The 23,775-nt window shown below is 38.3% G+C and overlaps 1 protein-coding gene across 1 annotated transcript; it reads left to right on the top strand.

Moving 5' to 3' along the window:
• The first annotated feature begins 2,756 nt into the window (after nucleotides 1–2,756).
• Nucleotides 2,757–4,357, top strand: LOC133803505 (stearoyl-[acyl-carrier-protein] 9-desaturase 6, chloroplastic-like). The gene is made up of 2 exons (XM_062241571.1): nucleotides 2,757–3,423; nucleotides 3,497–4,357. The coding sequence occupies exons 1-2, from the start codon at nucleotides 2,812–2,814 to the stop codon at nucleotides 4,061–4,063; spliced, it is 1,179 nt and encodes a 392-aa protein (XP_062097555.1). The 5' UTR covers nucleotides 2,757–2,811; the 3' UTR covers nucleotides 4,064–4,357.
• The last annotated feature ends 19,418 nt before the right edge of the window (nucleotides 4,358–23,775 follow it).

Raw genomic sequence — 23,775 nt, 5'->3', positions numbered from 1 at the left:
GTATCAATATAAATAAATAATATTAAATCAAGTTTCAAATTATAATTAGTTAATTTGAATAATGATTTAATTAATTAATTAAAAATAAATAAATAAAATGTTTTGAATTTAGGCCCAGTTGGGATTTAAATTCAAAACAAAGAGATTGGGCCCAAATCCATTTATGGCAGCCCAAGCTTTTATTTTTGTTTATAATTTTAATTAATTAAATTTAAATAAATCCCATTAAGTTGCTTATATAAGGAATATGATATCTAGGGTTTTCATAAGCAAGTCAGTCTCAGTTGATTTGGGTAAGTGAAAACCTAGACACTCTAATCTTTTCTTAGTCACAATCTCTTCTTCTTTTCTAGATCTCTATCTCATGTGTTGAGAATCAGCCCACACTAGTTCTAAGTTGATCAAAGGCTTGGTGAGGAAGACTGTGTTGCTGATCTTGTTCAATCTCTTGATAATACTTTGCTACAGAAATGAATCAAGGGTTAGAGAGATTGAAGGATGTAGTTGTTCCAATTCCGCTACGTAATGTAAGTTTTTACTTTACTTTGTATTTGTATCAATTTCATAGGAGCATGTTCTAGGAATTTGCATGTTTGTTTGATAATATGTAAATTGCATGAAAATAAATAAAGATCCTGCAATGAATTTTTTCCAACAAAGGCTACATCTACCTTGGGTCTAAACCAATGGTCAATTGACCATTTTACCCTTTGCCCCACTAAACCTCAAAGCCTAGTCCCAAGGGTAAATTGGTCATTTTGTCATTAATCCCACTAAATCTTAATTTACACCCCTAATTTCCCAATTAAATTTCTAACCCTTCAAATATGAATATTTCCTCAAATAATGCTCCAAAAATTCCCAATCTACGCAAAATTACCAAAATACCCCGGGCTGAGTATAAATCCCTGTTATGACTTTTTCGCCAAATCGCTCTAAATGATCGACCTAAGCCATTTATCACAAATATATCCATATAATAATCTGGTCTCAATCACATAACATATATATTTACAATTATACCCTTAATGAGTCAAAATTACGAAAATACATTTTTTTTTTCACAAATACGACCGCACAATCACATTTAATACACATAAGCATGCTTAAATAATTACATATTAATATAACTCATATATTTCACATAATCACAATTAAATCCATATATAAATCTATTTATGCCATCTCAGCACGCTAATCAAAACACTAAGCTTTATTAGTAAATTTGGAACGTTATAAAAATCATTAAAATAAATTAATCACATTCTTGGTAGTGTTTTTCTCAAACAATCTTGGAATTGCTCTTCAATACCATTAACAATGACAAAGTTTAATTGTAAAAATTTGACCCCAAGAAAAAATTAAATGCCTTTTCTCAATTAGACCAAACATTTACTAATTTCATTCACTACAAAATAATAATAATAATAATAATAATAATAATAATAATAATAATAATAATAATAATAATAAAGAAGAGAGAGAGAGAGAGAGAGGTCGTTGTGACTCATTAAATATCACGTGTTATTTCAGTAACTTTCATAAGAGAGACCAAACAATCTAGATTGGAATATCTTAAACTTAATTATGATATTGCGTTGTCAAGTCTCGATAGTAATTCAAACCCACCAAAACCAAAGCACATTTCTCACTTGTCAAGTGTCATATTTTTCTCTCTCTAAAAAAAGGGGTTTCTTTCGAGGCAGCTCTCATTTGTACAACCAAAATTTTCATATTATTTTTATTTCTTATTTCTTTTAAAAAACATAAAAATTTTACAAAATAATTTGTGAATCAATTTTAAAAAATTTAAACACTTAATTTATAATAATAACAAATATGTTATTAAAAATTATATATTTTCGTGATATATTTTTAAAAATTTAATATTTTTAAATTAAATTAATATTTTATTAAAAAAAATATTCTTACTTATATTGTTGTTTTTTTTAATTAATACTAATAATTATATTATCTTGATAATATTAATTTTTATTATGTCTATACTTACTTATTTTATATATATTTTTTTAAATAATGCAATTTATAAGTGAATAGTATAATATAAAATTACTTATGTGTGCATATATGTTTAGTTATAAATTGCATTATAAAAAAAATTATAAAATAAAAAATATATATACATGATAAATATCAATGATTACGAGATAATTCAATTATTAATATTAAAAGAATGTAGGTAAAGTTTTTTAATAAAAAATTAATTTGATTTATAAAAATATTAAATATTTTTAAAAGTATCATGAAAATATATATTTTTAATGTCATATGTGATATTGTTATAAATTAAAATGTTTAAAAATTTTTAAGATTGATTTTTTTTTTTTTTGAATTTTTTATGTATTTAAAAAAGAAATAAAAATAGCAAACTAACAAAATTATTTTTTGGGACTTAATTATTAGAAAGTTTAAATAATAGCTAAAAAAACCCACAGAAATAAATAGTCAAATCTCTCTTCTCTCTCTTCTCTCTCTTCTCTCTCCTAGGAAAAAAAGAAAGAAAAAAACCACTGCACCCCTGGTTTTTCTACGCCCACAACATCTAATATATACATTAGTTCCAACTTCCACCTGACCTTTTTGATTTCTAAAATTACTTCATTACCCTTTAATCTCATTCAGTCAAGCAAATTTTAATATTTACTATGTTGGAATGGCATTTTTCGTAATTACAGCATAAAATAAGGTCGAATGTTAAGTCTTTCTCCTTATAAAAATAACAAAGACACTGCTCAGTGATTGTAGTACTGACTAAGACACCAAAACCTTCGTTTCTATTCTTCCCCAGCCATGCACGCACCTTCCTCCTCTTGCCCTAGAAATCTTCAATGGGCCCAACGCGGTGGCCTCCAAAGCCCAAAAACATTCCAGGTGGACCCACTGAAGCCCTTCGTCAGTTTCCGAGTCTCCGCCGTGGCAGCCCCGCCGCCGCCGCTGAAGTTCCAGAGAACGCATTCGATGCCGCCTGAGAAAGTTGAAATCTTTAAGTCGCTTGAGGGCTGGGCCTCCAATTGTGTTCTGCCATTGCTGAAGCCCGTGGACCAATGCTGGCAGCCCCAAGATTTTCTACCCGACCCGGCAAAGCCCAAAGAAGAGTTCTTTGATCAGGTCCGTGCATTGCGTGATCGGACGGTCGAGCTTCCAGATGAGTACTTCGTCGTCCTTGTTGGAGATATGATCACGGAAGACGCATTGCCTACGTACCAGACCATGATAAACACCTTGGACGGCGTTAAGGACGAGACCGGAGCTAGCTCAAGCCCGTGGGCCCAGTGGACTCGGGCTTGGACTGCCGAGGAGAATCGCCATGGAGATTTGCTTCGGACCTATTTATATTTAACTGGTCGGGTCGACATGGTGATGATCGAAAGAACCGTCCAATACTTGATCGGAGCTGGCATGGTACGTTTGTGTCGTTTTAGCTTTTAATGCATATCGTATTGTCGTTTTTAGTGTTTAGTGTCGTTTTTTTCAGGACCCGGGAACGGAGAACAGCCCGTACTTGGGATTTGTGTACACGTCATTCCAAGAACGTGCCACGTTTGTCTCACATGGCAGCACAGCCCGCATGGCCAAGGAGAGCGGGGATCCAGTGTTGGCGCGTATATGCGGGACCATTGCATCCGACGAGAAACGACACGAGAATGCCTATGCTAAGATCGTGGAGAAGCTTCTAGAAGTGGACCCCAACAATGCCATGCTCGCAATCGCTGATATGATGAGGAAGAAGATCACAATGCCGGCCCACCTCATGTACGATGGACGCGACCCCAAATTATTCGAGCACTTCTCGGCTGTGGCTCAGCGGCTCGGTGTGTATACAGCTGATGACTACGCTGATATCTTGGAGTTCTTGATCGGACGGTGGAGGTTGGAGAAGATGGAAGGGTTGACGGCTGAGGCTCAGCGGGCTCAGGACTATGTTTGTGGCTTGGCACCGAGGATTAGGAAGCTGCAGGAGCGAGCCGATGAGCGGGCGAGGAAGATGGAGCCGCAAAGTGCCAAGTTTAGCTGGATATTTAATAAAGAAGTCCTCTTGTAAAAAAAAAAAAAAAGAAGTTTTGTTTTTTTTTTGGTCAAAAAAAAAAGTTTATATATACTATTAGATCTGAACTTTTTGGTTTTGTTTTTTCGACTAGTTTTGGTTTATAGTAGTTTATCTAAAATTAGTGGTAATAATAGAGTTTTATTTCTTTATATAAGTGCGTGTGTCTGTTTTTTCAATTATTTTATTTTAAGGGTGGGATCTGTTTATTAAATTCTGGGATCACCACATCATCTAATTATGGGTATATAAACAGTAGTATTCTCAGTAGTAATTCTTTTGCAATATCAATTGTACTTAGTGAAAACAATTTTAACCCAGTTTATTAAATTTATTTATTTAAAATTTACAACTTTGAATATTGGTTCAGTCTTGCTTTATTATTGGATTTATTTATGGTGTAACTACTACTAATTTAAGTAGAAAGATGTAGATGTAGAGATGTTATTGTTGTTATTTGTTATTATTAATTTTTACTAAAATTTGTAAGAATCTGGAATTGGTTGATTTTTTTTTAATATTTATTTGATGTGGATGTGGTCCATAACTCCGAATTGTGTGTATCACTGGTAATTCCTATCTAATTAAGTGCATGTTTACAAGTACTACCGGTACAGATTGGTTCTGTTTTATTTTTTGTTAAACCATGATATTAATTTTTCCTTAATTATATTTTTCCATATAATCCCTGGATTAATTACAAAGACTTTCTAGAATAGCCAGGTGTCTTTTGCGCGTGTATTGGTCCCCACCAACAGGGCACCTTTTTCTAATGTATTCAAGGAATTTAGAAATATCATTTCAATTCCTTCTATCATGGTATCACAACCATCGTAGTTCCCAACTATGGCGTCCAAAATTAGCACCGGCTCAACAACTTCGCCGGATGCTCCGATGACCACTCCTTCGGTCACCATTGTTCCCACAACAACTTTCTCTGCAGCAGTCGTTTCCTCTCCTCTCTGTCCCTCCCAACGCTTGCTAGGCAACCAACTTTTGGGTTTCCTTTCGTCAACTAGACAATCTCTGTCAAACTCGATGATTCCAACTTTTTGGTCTGGCGTATGAAGATGCAAAATTTCATCATTGCTAACGGGCTGGAAGGCTATATTAAAGGAGCGCTTCCCTGTCCTCCCCAATTTACTAACTCTGCTCTGACTCAACTTAGTTTGGATTACACTACTTGGCATTGCTACAATCGCCTTATTATGAATTGGCTATATGCCTCCATTTTCGATAATCTGCTGGGTTAGATTGTCAGCTTCAACACAACTTCTGAAATCTGAGTTTCCCTAGAACAAATCTTGTAACGTCCTCCTAATCCAAGACTGTTACATTGTGTACTTTAAATAGTGTTAGATTTGTTAATCAAGTCATTTGATTATAAACGTGTAACTAAGGTTAGTGTCAATGGTTAAGGTTAAACATTTTGGTCAAGGAAAATATTGACTTTTCATTTAAAAATTTAATACATACATGAGATCCCAAAATGTTACAAACAAATGTTTGAAAAGGTATATACAATCAAAAGTTACAACCACCCGGCCTAAGCGTCAAAATAAGGGATACAACCCTAGTTCCTCTGAGATATCCTCAGTCATGGTGGTCGAGTATTCGTATATGTACACGCCGCCACCGAAGCTCTCCAACTCATGGCTGGTCTAGCTTTCCTTTCCCCTTACCTGCACCACATAGCACCTGTGAGCCAAGGCTCAACAAGAAAACTTAAACATGTGTATGAACAGTAAATACACTTCCAAATACATATCTAGCATGCTCAACAGTAATAACCTACTCATGCATGGATACAATTACAAACAAATGATCATTGGATCATTCTGAGGCCCGCTGCCCTGAATAGATGACCATATAGTCAACCCAGGGCCCTATGCCCTAACTATGTGACCATAGAGTCACCCGGGGCTCTTTTCCTTAGCTCTGAGTAACTAGCAATAGAGCTTGCCAAGCACTTTATTTTCCAACGACCATAGGGTTGGCCTACGTAATAGTACGTCCCTAATTGGGCCTAAGCCTCTTGACCATCGTGCAGCGCGCTATTGCCGCCCTTGACTAATAAGTAAAGAATTTAATCAGACATTCAGATAACCAGACAAACAGATTCAGATAAGCATACTTCAGACAATACAAGTATACATACATATAAATCATGGTATCTTAACCAATCAAACACAAACACAGTAATAACCATGTTCCTTAATGGGGCCGAGCCTAACCTATGCAAACAAGGAAAGCATTCATTAAACAATTATCTAGCACAAAGCATTCAAGCATAACCTAAATCACGTTCATTCTTTAAGTTTGACAAATTGGCTAAGGTTGCCGGCGGTCTGGTGCCCATAAATGGGACTAGTAGGGGGAGGTTTCTCTAGGGGCTATCGTATATGATAGCTCGGGATGTTCACATCACTACTATGTTAGGATTAACTATTGATACACAGGTCATTGAGAAGAAACTCACAGCTGAGAGCGCAGAAAAAAAAAAAAAGAGATTTGGCGTTAGAGTACAACCAGAAGGGATTTTAGGAGGTTGAGACTTCCATTTGCGGGTTTTGGGGAGCCATGGGCCATTATGACCTAAAGAGAAGGACTCCGGATATACCTCCACCTATAGGGCCAGATAGGAGGCCGCAAGACGTACTTCTAGGCCGCCAAGGTGGCGGTGAGACCCGGAGAGCATTTCTTAGAATGTATTTTGTGCAGGAGGTGCCATACTGGGAATATTAAGTAATGGGTTTGGAACCTTGTTGCCTGCTAAGGAGTTAGTGGTTATCGGGAGATGGGTCAAGATATTATCAGGGGCAGTGAATGGTAGAGAATTGTCATTTGACTTGATAAAGTTGGCTATGGCTGACTTGATGGTTACCTTTTGGTCTCAGGGTGAGGACCCCTTCTATAATTGTTGGGACTATGCATGGACCCTATACCTATGATACATGTACCTAGAGCTAGTGACCGGTTGCAAAGATGGTGCATAAGAATCCTAGCTAGTGTGGTGATTGTCACTCAGGTCGTGCCAGTGGGAAGTCGGTGGATTTTTGGATGTGTCTCCAGAGAATTTGTCAAGATTACCTCTACACAGGTGGATAGAGTTTGTTATTGAATCAATGTCACGGATGAAGCAGTGACTGGGCACCGTATTGAAGAGCTCCAGTAGAGTTGAGGAAATTAAAGATTCGGTTACTGGGTAAGATAGTGTTCTCCAAGGTGGATCCTCGATCTGGTTAATACCAGCTAAGGACCGGGGGGGGGGGGGGGGGGGGACTATTCAGATGGCGACTTTTTTTATCAGATACGGGAATTATGAGTTTTAGATTATGTCACTTGGGTGGACTAATGTCTCGATAACACTTATGGATTTGGTGAACAGGGCGTTCAAGGGATTTTCAAATCGATTTGTGATCATCTCTATCGATGATATTTTGGTATACTCTCAGTCAGAGATTGTCCAAGGTCAAGGAACGCCATGAAGACCGGGAGTTTCCTTTAATAGGGTAGGATATTACATGTGTTTGGTGGGAGGATTCTCAAGAATAGTTACTTCATTAATAAACTGACGCGCGAAGTCGGAAGTGTGCATGGTCAGAAAAGTGCGAGAACACCTGCCAAGAACAGAAAAAGTAGTTGCCTATGCATCACGTTAGTTGAAGAGTACAACCAGAGCTGGAATATAGTTACTAGTGGATGAGTTAGTCAAACATTATGCTATAGCTTATTCTTTTAGAGAGGATCGAAGGAAAAAAGGGGTAAGTGACGCCCAACTGGGAAAAATGGAGAGGATGTTCTAGTTGGAATAGCTAAGGACTGTGCGGTAGGAGGGCATCGCAACATGTTTCATGATGGGATTGCCCAGGGTAGTGGGCCAGCATGATTCAACTTAGGGTCATTATGGACCGGTATACAGATTTAGCTTATTTTTATCAGTGAGGGCGAACAACGTAGTTGACTAGTATACATATCTCTGTGTGGGAGAGATAGTATGCCTTCATGAGACTTTGAGGTTCATCCTATCAGATAGGGACTCTATCATTACTTCCAAGTTTTGGGGGAAGGATATTGAAGGCGATGGATACACAATTGGAGTGTAGTATAGCTTATCAGACTGATGGAAAATCAGAGAGGATTATCTAGATATTGTGGGACCATTCGAAATCCTGGAGAGGATCGGTCAAGTGACCTATAGATTGGCCTTATCTACGGCGATGTTGGCTGTATATAAGGTATGTTATATTTCCGTAGTGAGGGGACACGTATTAGATGAGACTCAGGTGTTGAGTTATGAGGAGCTGGGATTCCGGATAGATTTCTCCTATGAGGAATAGTCAGTTCAGATATTAGACAGAAGGGACAAGGTCCTGAGGAATAAAACCATACCTTTAGTTAAGGTATTGTGGAGGAACAACAAGGTCGAGGAGGTGACCTGGGAGTTGGAATTAACCATGCGAGACCGGTATCCCGAGTTGTATACGTAAAATTTTGAGGATGAAATTCCTATAAGGAGGGGATAGTTGTAACATCCCAAATTTCCTAATGTGGCTTAGTGCCTAGATTAGGGGGGGCCGGGAGGCAATAAACTGTGTTATTATGTGAATTATATTATAATATAATTATGATTGCATGTTAGAAATATTAAATATGTGTATGTGGGCCTGTTTCTTATAAGAAGGGTATTACATTAATTTGACCAGTTAGGGGTATAATTTTTTAATTCGAGATTGTGTGATTAAGACCACATTATTCTGTGGATATATTTGGGTTACTCAACGTGAGGCGATCCTGATGAGTAGGTTAGCGGAAAAGTTAAAACATGGTTTTATACCCGGCTCGGGGTGAGCTAGGGGTATTTTAGTAATTTAGTACATTACCAGGAACTAGTGGGTAATGAGAAATTATTTGGTAATCATGTGAGAATATTGGAAGTAACGGGAATTATAGGACGTAAATTGTGAATAGCGGGGTATGAGACAAAGGACAAAATTGCCCTTGAGAACATTTGATGAATAGGCTAAGGGCAAAGGGTCATTTTGGTCATTTCTGTCCAAGTGAAGGACTTGGTTGGCTGGGAACCCCTTAGATGGCTTAGGAAACTTAAGGAAAAGAAAAGAATTTCAACAGCTCCTCCTTCTTTCTCACGTTCTACACTTAACCTCTTGGAGCTTAGGTGGGTTGAATCAATTGATAGGGAATTGGCTTGGAAGGGAGACTTGAAACCATGGAATTGTTGAGAGCAGATTAAAACTTGGGTCATACAGTTGAGGTAAGGGTTCTAAATTGAAGTTCTTATGCTAGTTCTGTCAATTCATTGAGAGTTATGGTGTTTTGCTTGCCTGATAGTTGGGAGGATGAGTTTTGAGATTATTGATGAGTTTTAATCTGGTAATTAGTTGGGTTTTGTTGCTGGAAAGGGTTGTGTTAATTATGGGAATTGAGTTGGAAGATTTGGGGTAAAATAGTTTGTTTCTGGTTGGGTTAGACTAAAGAAAAACCCAGAAAATTTGGGTTCGAAGGGCTGGGCCACGACCTTGTTCTTGGTGTGCTGCGGCCCTATGGAGCAAGAAGGAGCCAGGAGGGCTCGAAGGCAGAGGCGGGCCGCGACGCCTCAGGGGAGCGCCGCGTCACATGTGTGGTTTTCCAGGGAAGCTGAACCTCTAATTTAGAGGCGGGTCGCAGCATGTGTCCGTAGGGCCGCGACCCTTAAGGGGATTTTTGGTCCTAGGAGTGTTTTTAGGTTGAGAACTTAACCTTTTGGGCTCGAGATCGATTCTACTTTTGTGTTGGGTGGAATTGGATGTTCCGGGGGCTAGGACTTGTTCTAAAAGCCTTTAATCACTCGATGTTGATGGAATTATTTATTATGGTTGTGACTAGGTCATCGCAAAGGGCTCGAATCTGGAATCGTACTCAAAGAGCGTCGCTAGTAACTTGCGTTTGAATCGAAGATAAGAAAACTGCACCCAGTATGTGAATGTGTGATTAGAGTTTAGTTAATGCTGAATATAGATATGATTAAGGCTTTGGCCCTGTTAATGAACATGATTATAATTATGTTGTGAATATCTGGTTAAGTACATTGGAATGCACATAATTATGATTATGCCTATGACTGCTATTTGAATGTATTATAATGCATTGTAATTGTTGTTATGTATGTTATATGAGATATGTGATTGTTTGTTGTGACTGGAAAGCTCGGTTTATAAACCAGGGGATTATTAGGATGTTAGTTGGGATTGACTTAATAGTCGAGGTTACGTTGGATTCTGAGAGACTCGACTTATAAGTTGAGGGTCCTAATGCTTGGACTTATAAGTCGAAGGCTTGTAAGGCTCGACTTATGAGTCGAGGATCAGTAGGACTCGACTTATGGGCTGAGATTGGCATTATGCACGTGGAGTGTGGGCCACCATGGCTGGGCCACCTTAGGAGTGCGACATGCACTTGACTGGCTTGGATGCCAAACAGATGGAAAGGGAGTGCGGCATGCACTTGACTGGCTCGGATGCCAAACGAATAAGAAGGAGTGCGATACACACTTGTGTAATCCTGTGGTGGTTAATCTGTATATCTGGTTGGGAAAGTTCAGCTTATAAGCTAAATATTTGTCTGTGTTATCTGATAAAGGGCTTGGCTTAATAGTCAAGGTTATAACATGCTCTACAGGTTCGACTTATCAGTCGAAGGTTAAAGGATTCAACTTATCAGTCGAAGATTGAAAAGACTTGACTTATCAGTCAAATGATGAAAGGATTTGACTTACCAGTCGAAGGTTTAAGGAACTCGACTTATCAGTCGAAGATTACGATTTCGACTCATCAGTCTGAGGTTACAAATGCAACTTACCAGTTGGAAAACAAAGACTTGACTTACTAGTCAAAGGTAAAGTACTCGACTTATCAGTTGAAAGTTAAAGGACACAACTTACCGGTGGAATTTCAAAGGAATTGACTTACTAGTCAAAGGCTTATGCACCCAGCTTATTAGTCGAGAGTTTAAAGGCTTGACCCAGGAGTTGAGGGTGGCGGTAACGCGCCAAACGTTGACCGATAGGGTTAAGCCAATCTAGAAGCGAGACATACGCTTGAATGCTTCTAAGGTCGCCTGAAATGTTAACATCACACCCTCTTGGCCAGGTTTAGGGCAGATTGTACGAAAGATGGAGATGGGCTCTAGTGTGGCTCTGAAGCCACTCAGCTAAGTTAATTTCATGTGTTAGTAGGATTATTGTTACTAGGCATGTTAGCTGTAAATCTATGATGTGATAATGTACTGCTTATAAGTATGATTATATTTCCTTGCTGAGCCTTGGCTCACGGGTACTAGTTGATGTAGGTAAAGAAAAGGGAAGTTTGGATCAGCCATGAGTTGGAGAGCTTCAGGGGTGGAGTGTACATAGGCGGCCTGCTCGTCCGCCACAGCCGAGGTTGTCAGTTGGAACTAGAGTTGAACCCTGAATTTGCCGTGTAGGTCGGCTGTTGTATTTGTTTTTTGGGTTTGCAACCATTTTTAATTATAATGAGATTCCATGCATGGAAGTTTCACATTTTTAATAAATCGTTTACTTTGATCGAAATTTTTAGTACCTAAATCTGCAGTTAGTTTAATTACACTATTTAAACTCAAATGACTCGTTTAGCGAGTTAAGCACTATTTAAACTACACAGTGTAACGGTCGTTATTAGGAGGGCGTTATAGAAACGTTCAAGCACTTTATTTATGTAAGCTGCTTGAGATAGAGCTAAGAGTTTGTTCTTTCTATCCCTAATGATCTGGATACCTAGAACATAACTTGCTTCACCCAAATCCTTCATTTGGAATTGAGTGCTCAACCAATTCTTCACATCTGATAATTTCTTAACATTGTTTCCAATGAGTAAGATATCATCTACATAAAGAACCAAGAATACCACTATTTGGTTTTCCTTCAGTTGGTAAACACAGGGCTCATCAATATTTTGTTCAAAGCCATAGATTTTGATTATTTCATCAAACCTAAGATTCCAGGAACGAGAAGCATGCTTAAGTCCATAAATGGGCCTATTCAACTTGCAAAATTTTCCTTATTGTCTAGAAACTTTAAATCCTTCTGGCTGATCCATATAAATGACTTCGTCAAGCTTCCCATTAAGAAAAGCTGTCTTGATGTCCATTTGCCAGATCTCATAGTCGAGAGTGGCTGCTATGGATAGGAGGATACGAATGGGTTTGAGCATGGCTATCAGACTAAAAGTTTCCTCATAGTCCACACCTTCTCTTTGGGTATAACCCTTTGCCACTAATTGAGCTTTATAAGTCTCGATATTTCTTCTTGTAGATCCACTTGCACCCAATGGCTCTAAAGTCACTAGGTGCTTCCACAAGATCCCAAACGGAATTTGAGTACATGGACTTCATTTCCTGCTTCAAGGCTTCGAGCCATAGTTCCTTTTCAGGGCTAGCCATTGCCTGTTTGAAAGACAACAGATCATCATCACTAGTGTCACCAAAAACCATATTGGTTTCACCATCCAAACCATAGCAAACTGGGTTCCTAGAAACCTTCCCACTACGACAAGGTTCTGTGACTGTTTGCTCAGGAACAGTGGTACAATCTTCATTTAAATCGACTTGTGTCAGTTGGACATGAAGAGTTGTAATTTCATCATTAACTCGTGTTGATGACGATGGAACATTGGTCAGAGTCAATTCTTTAACCATCTCCTCTAAAACTACTTTGCTGCGAGGTTTGAAGTTTTGGACATAGTCGTTTTCCAGAAAAGTAGCATTCGTAGAAGTAAACACTTTCTTTTCTGAATGACTATAGAAAAGTCCACCTCGAGTACCTTTAGGATAGCCAACAAACATGCAAACTTCAGTTTGCGGTTCTAGCTTTCCCTCCTTTTTCCTCAGGAGGTGGGCGGGACACCTCCAGATTCTATAATGACGTAAACTAGGTTCACGACCATTCTAGCATTCTAAAGGTATTTTGGGGATTGATTTAGATGGCACAACATTGAGAATGCCGTTCGCGGTTTCAATTGCATGTCCCCAGTATGAAGTTGGTAGAGTTGAATAACTAAGCATGCATCTAACCATTTCCAATAAAGTTCTGTTCCGGCGTTCCGCTACACCATTTTGGTGCAGAGTACCTGGGGTAGTAAGTTGTGATAAAATCCCAAGTTCAGTTAAATGATCTTGGAACTGCATATCCAAATATTCTCCACCCCTACCAGATCGCAAGATCTTTAACGTTTTACCTAATTGGTTCTAAGTCATTGCTAGGAATTCCTAAAACTTTGAAAATGTTTCTGATTTCCTATGCATTAGGTAAGGACATGAGTATCTAGAGTAATCGTCAATGAAAGTGATGAAATAATCAAAACCACCCATGCCTTGTACATTCAAAGGTCCATAAACATCTGAATGAATAAGTCCAAGTGGTTCTTTGGCCCTATCACCCTTTGTAGAGAATGGACGCTTGGTCAATTTTCCTTCTTAACAAGATTCACAGACAAGTAATTCACCTAAGGTGAGTTCCCTCAAAGGCCCATCCTTTGTAAGTCTTTGAATCCTATCATAGCCAATGTAACCTAGTCTCAAGTGCCATAAATACATCATATTATTGTTATCGGTCTTTTGACATTTATTAGTCCTAGGTTTAACTACTTTGAATAAATCATTGTTAAGAGCAAGGGGTTTGTTAGGTCACAGAATATAAAGCCTGTTTTCCAAACATGTAATACACAATTGTGATCCAGTGAAGGAAATAAATATATTAGAACTTGTGAAAGTCATAACAAATTGTTCCAATTGTAACATGGAAACTGAAATTAAATTTCTACTAAAATCCGAAATAAAAAATACATCTTTTAAAATTAAGTATCTATTTCCGAAATTCAGACGAGTTCTTCCTCTAGCTTGGACTGCAATGAATGCTTCGTTCCCAACTCCAAGCTTTAAGCCGTCTTCGTCCACTTCCTCCCACAATTCAAGAAGCTTTGAATAGTTGCAAACATGGTTGGTAGATCTAGAATCAATCATCCAAACTGAATTATCATTCTCTAAAACACATGTTTCTCAGATAAATGAACTATAATCATTGCCTTTGTTTTTCGCTGCTAGAAACTTGGGGCAATCTCATTTCCAATGCCCCTTCTCTTTGCAGTGAAAGTACTTATCTTTACCTTTCTTATTTTTATTGTTCTTCCCCTTAGGCGTTTGTGCATTTGGTTGTGCACTCGTCTTTACAGCTTTTGCAGGCTTGGGGTTGTTGTTTTGTCCACCTTTCCTCTTGTTTCCAGCTTTCAAAGACGAAGCTTGGTTAGCTTCAGCCTTAGCTGGATCAGCAACAACAACAGTAGTCTTATTTTCTCCTCATTTACTAGGTCCACCCATGATACGCTCAAAAATCTGAAGCTCGTTCATGAGCTGCGTCAGACCATAGTAGAGTTGATCATGAACGTGCGGACACAGTGCCATTCGAGCATTCATGTAATGACCCAACTACTCTAGACTTTTGGACCACTAACGAAAACTATACATACTAATCCTTAATAAAACCTACAAGTGAAAATACCATAACTTTATTAAGAAACTTGTAAAAATAAGAGTTAAACTTACATAAAATTTAGGTTAGGATATGGGAACCCATTGTTTTAAAAACAATACAAACATAATTTAAAATAAAAGGGAATTACATAACAAGTGCGGAAAAATACATGTAAAAACCATAAAAACAAAACTACATCCTCGAATCGTAACGCTCGGCTCTTGAATCCATTCGACCTCAATACACATTCTCCAAGCTTCCAAGAACCTTTCCCGCCACTAAGACTATTTTCCTACACATAAAAACAAAAAGGAATGAACCTAATGCCCAACAAGGAAAAATCTAACACATAGTTCATATACATAAATTTCATAAGAAACATAAAAACATAACATAACACTTATATCATACACATACTATAATGGCCATTATTACTTGGGGTCCCATAGACTAAACAAGTCATATGCCCATTAGATTAGCTAAGCAGGTCATATGCCCATAATCTATTTGGGGCTTGTTAGTCATATGGGTCATATGCCCAAGCCTACAAACATACATACCATAACATAACATAACATAAAAACATAAGATAACATATAACAAGCATATAACATATAAATTCTATTCTATTTTCCTTACCAAAATTACCGGGATAGGAGGATAGAGTTGGGACTTTGGAACACTCCTAAGAACCATTTGAAAAAGAGTGAGTATAGTGAAGAAGAGAAATGAAAGGAATGGAAGGACTAAACCATTGAGATAATACTTACCAAAAACTTATGTGCAAGTTCTTAGATTTCCTAACCAAAATAAAGATTAAGGTTAGAAGGTTGAGTAGAAGACTATGAGAACTTAAAATAAAATAATACCAATGAACTAAGGTGTGGAAATACCTTGAAGACTTGTAAGACCAATCTAAACCTCGAACCGAAATACTATAAAACCTTACTTCCCCAAGTGTTTGATAAGCTTATGATGATCAAGCTTATGATTCCCAACCCAAGTGTTTACACTTTCACACTCACCTAGCAACTTGCAGCCTCTGAACTTAGAGAAAAAGATGAATCATGGCCAGGTACTAGGTCCTATTTATAGAGTTTAGGAATGAAAGGATCTTAATTTAACTTGAATAAAAATAATGGCTTTTTAAGTGAAAATAATTTGAATTATCGTTCAGCAGAGGCTGAAGACTCGTTCAGAAAGGTGCTGGACTTATCAAGAGGTTGAAGGTTTGAATGGGAAATGATTTTGAAAACATTCAAAGTATGCTGAAGGAGGCGATATATCGCCCCCTATAGGCGATATATCGCCTGGACCATTATGCCCGAGGCAAACGTGCATCATTTCGTGTTTTCCGTATCTACGTGCTGCGATATATCGCCCCCTATAGTTGCGATATATCGGCATACGCTGATTATTTAAACACGAAATTACCCATTTTTAGCTTAATTCAAATTGATTAAACAGCCTTGACTAAGCCCTCAAACGTTTTCAAAGTTGCTGACTGACCTTAGAGCATTCAAGTTTTACCCTTATTAAATTTAATCCTCAAAATACTTAATCCTTAATCACCCATACATAACATGTGCTTAAAATCCTATTGGTTCTTATTTAAACCTTATAGTATAATAAATATTATCCTCAATATCAGTCATATTAATCAAACCTTAGGTTAAAATTAATATTCTTAAACTATAGGTTAAACTTAGAAAATCTACAAGTACTACTGTGAGTGTCCAAATAAATCCCGGTCTGAACCAAAAATCCACAGTCATAAAGATAATACTATAATTACTATAATACTACTATCTAACTTAGCTAAGTAAAGTTCTTGGACTCTACAATTCTCCCCTACTAAAAAGAATTTCGTCCTCGAAATTTACTTACGAAATAATTCTGGATACCGGCCTTGCATGTCCTCCTCCAACTCCCACGTTGCCTCTCGTTCAGAACTATTACTCCATAGGACTTTGACTATAGGAAAGCTCTTGGATCGTAACTGCTTCATCCCCCTATCTAGGATGCTAACCGGTCGTTCCTCGTAACTTAAGTCTTTCTGGAGTGTTATCGTATCGTACTTGAGGACGTGAGATGGGTCTGACACATATTTGCGTAACATCGAGATGTGGAACACGTTGTGACTATCGGCTAGTGCTGGCGGTAGGGCTAGTCTATACGCAACTGGTCCCACTTTGTCCAATATCTCAAAAGGACCTATGAATCGGGGACTAAGCTTGCCTTTCTTCCCAAACTACTTGACACCTTTCATAGGAGATATCTTCAAGAAGACTTGATCTCCAACTTGGAATTCCACATCGCGTCGCTTGGCATCCGCATAGCTTTTCTGACGGCTTTGAGTAGCAAGCATACGCTGTCGAATAAGTGCAACTGCTTCTTGAGCTTGTCTAACAGCTTCAGGCCCTAGAAGCTGCCTTTCTCCTACCTCGTCCCAGTGCAGCGGTGATCGGTACCTTCTTCCATATAGCAACTCATAAGGTGCCATCCCGATGGTTGACTGGTAGCTGTTGTTGTAGGAATACTCTATCAACGACAAGTACTTGTTCCATGATCCTCTGAAATCAAGTATACACGCGCGTAACATATCCTCTAAAATCTGAATCTTACGCTCGGACTGCCCATCTGTCTGAGGATGAAAAGCTGTACTAAGACTTAACTTAGTACCCATAGCTTGCTGTAAACTTCCCCAAAATATTGACGTAAACACTGATCCTCTATCTGACACTATCGTCTTGGGGACTCCATGCAACCGTACAATCTCTTGGATGTAGATGTATGCGTATTGGTCTGCTGTGTATGAAGTCTTAACAGGCAGGAAATGAGCCGACTTGGTTAGTCTATCTATTACTATCCAAGAGGAATCATGCTGCTTATTCGTCCTTGGCAAACCCGTCACGAAGTCCATAGCTATATCATCCCACTTGGTATACTAAGCGGTTGCAATAAACCTGCAGGCCGCTGATGCTCTGCTTTCACTTGATGGCATATAAGACACTTAGATACATACTCCGCTATGTCCTTCTTCATCCCTGGCCACCAATAGATTGCCTTGATGTCATGAGTCATCTTGGTAGACCCTGGGTGAACTGAGTACGGGGTGCTGTGCGCTTCTTCCATAATCGTCTTCTTAATACTTTGATCATTTGGCACGCATACCCGATCCTTATATCTCAATAAACCTTGGCTAGATATTGAGAAATCTGTAGCCTTGCTTTCTCTGACTGCATCCATATGTGCTGTTAGTGTGTCATCATGTCTCTATCCAATCCGTATGTCCTCTAGCAGATTCGATTGGATAGACAAGTTAGCCAGCTTGCCTACAACTACTTCTATTCCGGCACTGATAAGATCCTGCTCTATTCCGGATAAAGCTGCTAAATTTCCATAACTTTTCCTACTAAGCGCATCGGCAACTATGTTCGCCTTCCCTGGGTGGTATAGGATTTCGTAGTTGTAATCCTTTACTAACTCCAACCATCTGCGCTGCCTCATGTTGAGCTCCTTTTGAGTAAAGAAGTACTTTAAACTCTTGTGGTCCGTATAAATCTCGCACCGTTCTCCGTAAAGATAATGGCGCTAGATTTTTAACGCAAAGACCACCGCTGCCAACTCCATATCGTGAGTTGGATAGCGCTGCTCGTACTCCTTCAATTTTCGTGAGGCGTAGGCTATCACCTTGTCATTTTGCATTAGTACACAACCCAATCCTTGCTTTGATGCATCGTAGTAGACCACGAACTTATCGTTGGGTGTCGGTACACATACTCCGCTATATCTTTCTTCATTCCTGGCCACCAATATAACACTTTAAGGTCGTGAGTCATCTTGGTCGACCCTGGGTGAACTAAGTATGGGGTATTGTGCACTTCTTCTAAAGTCTTCATCTTAATCCCTTGATTATTTGGCACGCATACCCGATCCTTGTATCTTAATAACCTCTGACTAGATATTGGGAAATCTGTGGCCTTCCTTTCTCTAACTGCATCCATATGCTCTACTAATGTGTCATCATGTCCTTGCCCAATCCGTATATCTTCTAACAGGATTGACTGGATGGACAAGTTAGTCAGGTTACCAATGACTACTTTTATTCCAGCATTGACCAGCTCCTACTGTAGCGGCTTTTCTATTCCAGCTAATGATGCTAGACTTCCGTAATTCTTCCTACTTAGCGCATCAGCAACTACATTTTCTTTGAGGCATAGGGTATCACCTTATCATTCTGCATCAGCACACAACCCAATCCTTGCTTCGACGCATCGCAATAGACTACAAACTTATCATTGGGTGTCGGTACATAAAGTACTGGTGTTGAGCATATCCTTAAGCAACTGGAAACTCTCTTCACACTTATCAGTCTAGTTGAACCTTTGCTGTTTCTGGGTTAGGTTGGTAAACGGGGTGGCTATCTTAGAAAAGCCTTCTACGAACCTCCAATAATAACCTGCTAGTCCCAGAAAACTTCTTACCTTATACGCGTTCTTTGGTCTTGGCCAATCTTTACAGAATCTACCTTAGATGGGTCTACTACAAATCCTTCCTTGGATACTATGTGCCCGAGGAACGTTACTTGCGAAAGCCAAATTTCGCACTTTTTGAACTTGGTGTAAAGTTGATGCTCCTTTAGTCGTAACAAGATCAACCTTAAATGTTCCTCATGTTTGACTTCGTCCTTTGAGTACACCAAGATATCGTCGATGAACATTATGACGAATTTGTCCAAATAATCCATAACGACCCTATTCATTAAATCCATAAATGCGGCTAGAGCGTTGGTAAGACCAAAAGACATAACTAGAAACTCGTAATGTCCGTAACGAGTTCTAAAAGTCGTCTTGGGATTATCCTCTTCCCGTACTTTGAGCTATGATACCCGGTCCGTAGATCAATCTTTGAAAACACGGTTTCCCCTCGGAGTTGATCAAACAAGTTGTCAAGTCGGGGTAGCGGGTACTTATTGTTAATTGTCACCTTATTCAGCTCGCGATAATCCATACACATATGCATAGTTTCGTCCTTCTTCTTCACAAATAGAACTGGTGCTCCCCATAGCGAATGGCTCGATGCCTGGTACTAGTTCGACTGTGAAGTCTATCTCCCGTGTCGGCGACAATCCTGCTAGTTGCCAGGAAATACCTTTGGGAATTCCTTTACAATGTGGAAGTCTCCAACTTTTAGTGGTGTTTCCTTTACCACATCTGTAACATTGGCTAAGAATGTGTGACATCCTTTTTTCTATCATCCTCTGAGCTTTGAGAGATGAAATAAGTGGTGTATGTAGTCCTAAAACTTTTCCCATATTGCATCGTTTCTGACCGTCATGAATCTCGAACATCACTTGCTTACGTCTGCTATCGATGGTTGCGCCATGCCTTACTAGCCCGTCCATGCCTAATATCATGTCGAAGTCTTTGATTTCCACCTCTATTAGGTCTCCTTCTAGTTCTACGTCCTTGATTTTGATTGGTACGCCTCGTACTGTCCGTAATGATAGAACTATTTTACCCGAAGGCAACTATGTCATAAACCTAGTTCTACAAGGTTTGTCTAATTTCTCTATCATTCCTAACGAGTATACGAGTATATTGCTCCTGAATCAAATAATACAGAACATACATTATTGACGATAGAAATCTAATCTGTAACCAATTTATTGCTAGCATCAGCTTCTCCTTGGGTTAAAGCAAATACCCTGGCAGGAACCATTGTATTGTCCATTTTCTCCTCTTGCTTGAGCTTGGGACACTGCCTCCTTCGGTGACCTTCCTGACCATAGTTGAAGCATCCCTTGATGTTTGCATGACATTCCCCAAGATGTTTCTTTTGGCACTTAGAGCATTGCGGGTATTCTACATAACCTGACTTATTGCCTTTATTGTTTGTCTGTGCTCTTTTATCACCATTGGCCTGCTTATCATCTAGATGCCTTCTCTTCTGACCATTAATATTACTATTGCTATGCTGACGGCTGTTGTTGTGGTTGTTCTGACCATTCTGAGGTTGACCCTATTGTTTAGGCTCAGGCTTACTAGCCTTCTCCTTACTAACATTCTCCTAAAGCCTTTCTACTTCTATCGTCGTTTCTAGAACATTGGCATAGGTAGTATTTCCTGGGTTTGCTAGCTTAACTCCTAGCTCAATCTTTGGTCTAAGTCCTCTAACAAACTTGGTCACCCTCTGAAAGTCAGTTGGAACCATCTCTGGTGCAAACTTGGCTAATCTATTGAACTGCCGAGCATATTCTACTATTGTCAAGTTGCCCTGCTTCAAACTAGCGAACTCCTCGACCCTTGTAGCGATGACTGCCGAGTTGTAATACTTCTTTTGGAACAACTCCACAAATCTTGTCCATGTCGTAGTGGCGACATCGTTAGTCTGCTGAACTAAGTCCCACCATATTCTAGCATCCTTCTTAAGCAGAAACGAAACACAGGATATGCGGTTTGCGTTGCCGAGATTCATATGTGCTAGAATTGGCTCTACATTTCTGAGCCATTCTTTTGCCTCAAAGGGGTCTGTTGTCCTTTCAAAGTTTGGAGCGTGTTGCTTATGAAACCGCTCATAGATTGGCTCCATCTGCTGAGCTGGGTATGGTGCATGGTTCGCCATTGGCCATCCCCCATAAGGACCTACTTGATGGGGTACTTGAGCCATTTGCTGAGGCTGTGGTTGTGGCGGAGGCTGAGTCTGTTGTCACTGTTGTTGTAGTAATTCCTCCACTTGTTGTCGTAGTCTTGCGATTTCTGTGGTGTTGTCAATTGGCGGCGGCTACGGTGCGCTTCGGTTGGCGGTAGAACGCACTACCCTTTTGCGAACTGGAAGGGTTTCATTACTCTCAGGAGCGGCATTGGAGGCATTAGCGTTTATGCGTGCAGAACTTTTGAGCGGCATCCTCAGCAAAGTTTTAATAGTCGAGAAAGCATATTAGAACTTACCCTAATTGGCTCTAAGGCAAAAACTTAATCTAAGCAAACATAACTCAGACCTATTAATTATGACTTCTTATGAAAAATTTTATAAGCCTTCTTTTAATTAGGGTGTGTTTCTATACTTAGAAAAAAAAAGTCATCTTTATTATTTTCTAAGTCTGTTTCTAATCATCCTATATGACTTAATTCTCAGGCTCAAAACTCATCGTTGTTCCAAAGTTAACCATATTGAGGGAGGGCTGGGATTAGTAAAATCATTCCCACTACTATGGCCCCCTAACTCTAAATTTAGAACTCGGTTCATTGATTCGTATCCACCCTCACCGAACTTGGCCATTATTTATTAAATTTATTATTTATTATGATTGTAAAAGAAAATCAAAATCATACATGTCATTCAAAAATAACAATGATGTTTATTTGGAAAAAGGTTTTCACTATATACAATCATAAATACAAAGATAATAAATAAAATAAATAACAGAAAAAAATTATAAATATTCTTAATTGAAAACATAAGGGCTAATACACATAATCATAACAACTATAACATAAACACTTACATTGGCGGTTAGATTCAGAGCTTGAGCATGTGTATCAAGGAGAACTTCATGTAAATGAACTGTTGCTCTGATACCAACTGTAATGACCCAACCATTTGTAAGACCTTGGACCATTAAAACTACTAGACATAGCTACTATTTCGATACAAACATAAGAAATAACATGCCTTTATTGAAAACCCAAAATATAAGAAATATCATGTCTTTATTAAAGATATAAAATAAAATGTGATATGGAGTGGGATCCCATTGTTTACAAAACATAAAACATAGCTTTAAAAACAAGTTAAAAAAAAAAGTTGAATGCGGAATTACAAAAGAGACATATTTCAAAAGACTAAAATAAATGTCATCCTCGATTGACATGCAGCCCATCCATTCCATTCATCCTCAACACACATGCCATGCTACCAAGAATCCTTTTGCCTCCATAATCATTTTCTTGCATCACACTAAAATAAAGGAATGAGCCTAATGCCCAGCAAGGAAAATCTACTAAAAACAAAACATACATCGTAAACATAAGCATAAGACTACATCAAATACTATAAAATAACATAAGACTATCTAAAACATATATCATATATCATAAGCATACACTATAAAACATATGGCTACAAAAATATCTATTACAATGGCCATCATACATCTTGGGGCTTGCTAGCTAGGCAATCATATGCCCATAATTCTACAGAGCTAGTTATCTAAACAAGTCATATAAATTTATGGGGCTTGTTATCTAAACAAATCATATGCCCAAGGAATATACTATTGGGACTTGTTATCTAAACAAATTATATGCTTGTTATCTAAACAAAACATATACCCAAGAACTAAAACATATCATACATGTACATATCATAGCATAAACATATAACATAACATAACATAACATATCATAACGTAACATAATATAACATATAAGCACATAAAATCTATCCTATTTTCCTTACCAACACCGAGATATGAGAACAAGGACGAGATTTGGAACACTCCTAAAACCAACAATACAAACGGTGAGTATTTCTAAAGAATAAAGAATGAATGTGGAAACTAAACCATAAAAAAGAAACTTACCAAGAAAGAACTTAAGTTTCAAGAACCTAATCAAGAACCAATAACGAAAGTTAGGATCTGAATAAAAGGAACTAAAGAAAACTATCGAGTTTTAAAGAATTGGACTTAAAGAATATGAGTACCTTAGTTGACCTTATGGATTGGTCTAACTCCAATACCGAAATACACTAAACCTCACTTCCCAAGTATTTTATAAAGCTTAAGAATGGCAAAGCTTTTTCCCAACCCAAGTGTTTATCACTCTATGGTAGTACTAGCACCTTGGAGTCTGATCACAGCTGAAGAGTGAGGAGAAGGTTTGGGTTCTAAGTCCTATTTATAGAGTTCGAGGAATACAAATCTTCTTTTTGACTTTGAATAAAAATAATGAATTTAATTGAAATTTTTTAAATATTCGTCAGTCAAAGGCTTAGGACTCGGTTAAATTGTTCATAGGTAGGTCTAAGGAGTCAATGCTTGTTTTAAAAATTAAAAAAAAAATAGAATCCTAACTTCTAACTTCCAAAATCTCGTAACTCTAAACTCACTTGTAGTAAAATTAACATAATTGGAGCTGTATAATTCTGATTTAGACTATCT

This window comes from Humulus lupulus, chromosome X (assembly GCF_963169125.1).
Source record: "Humulus lupulus chromosome X, drHumLupu1.1, whole genome shotgun sequence".
In the NCBI taxonomy this organism is placed as follows: domain Eukaryota; kingdom Viridiplantae; phylum Streptophyta; class Magnoliopsida; order Rosales; family Cannabaceae; genus Humulus; species Humulus lupulus.
Note: the sequence above shows the minus strand (reverse complement) of the source record. Positions and strands in the feature narration are given on the sequence as shown.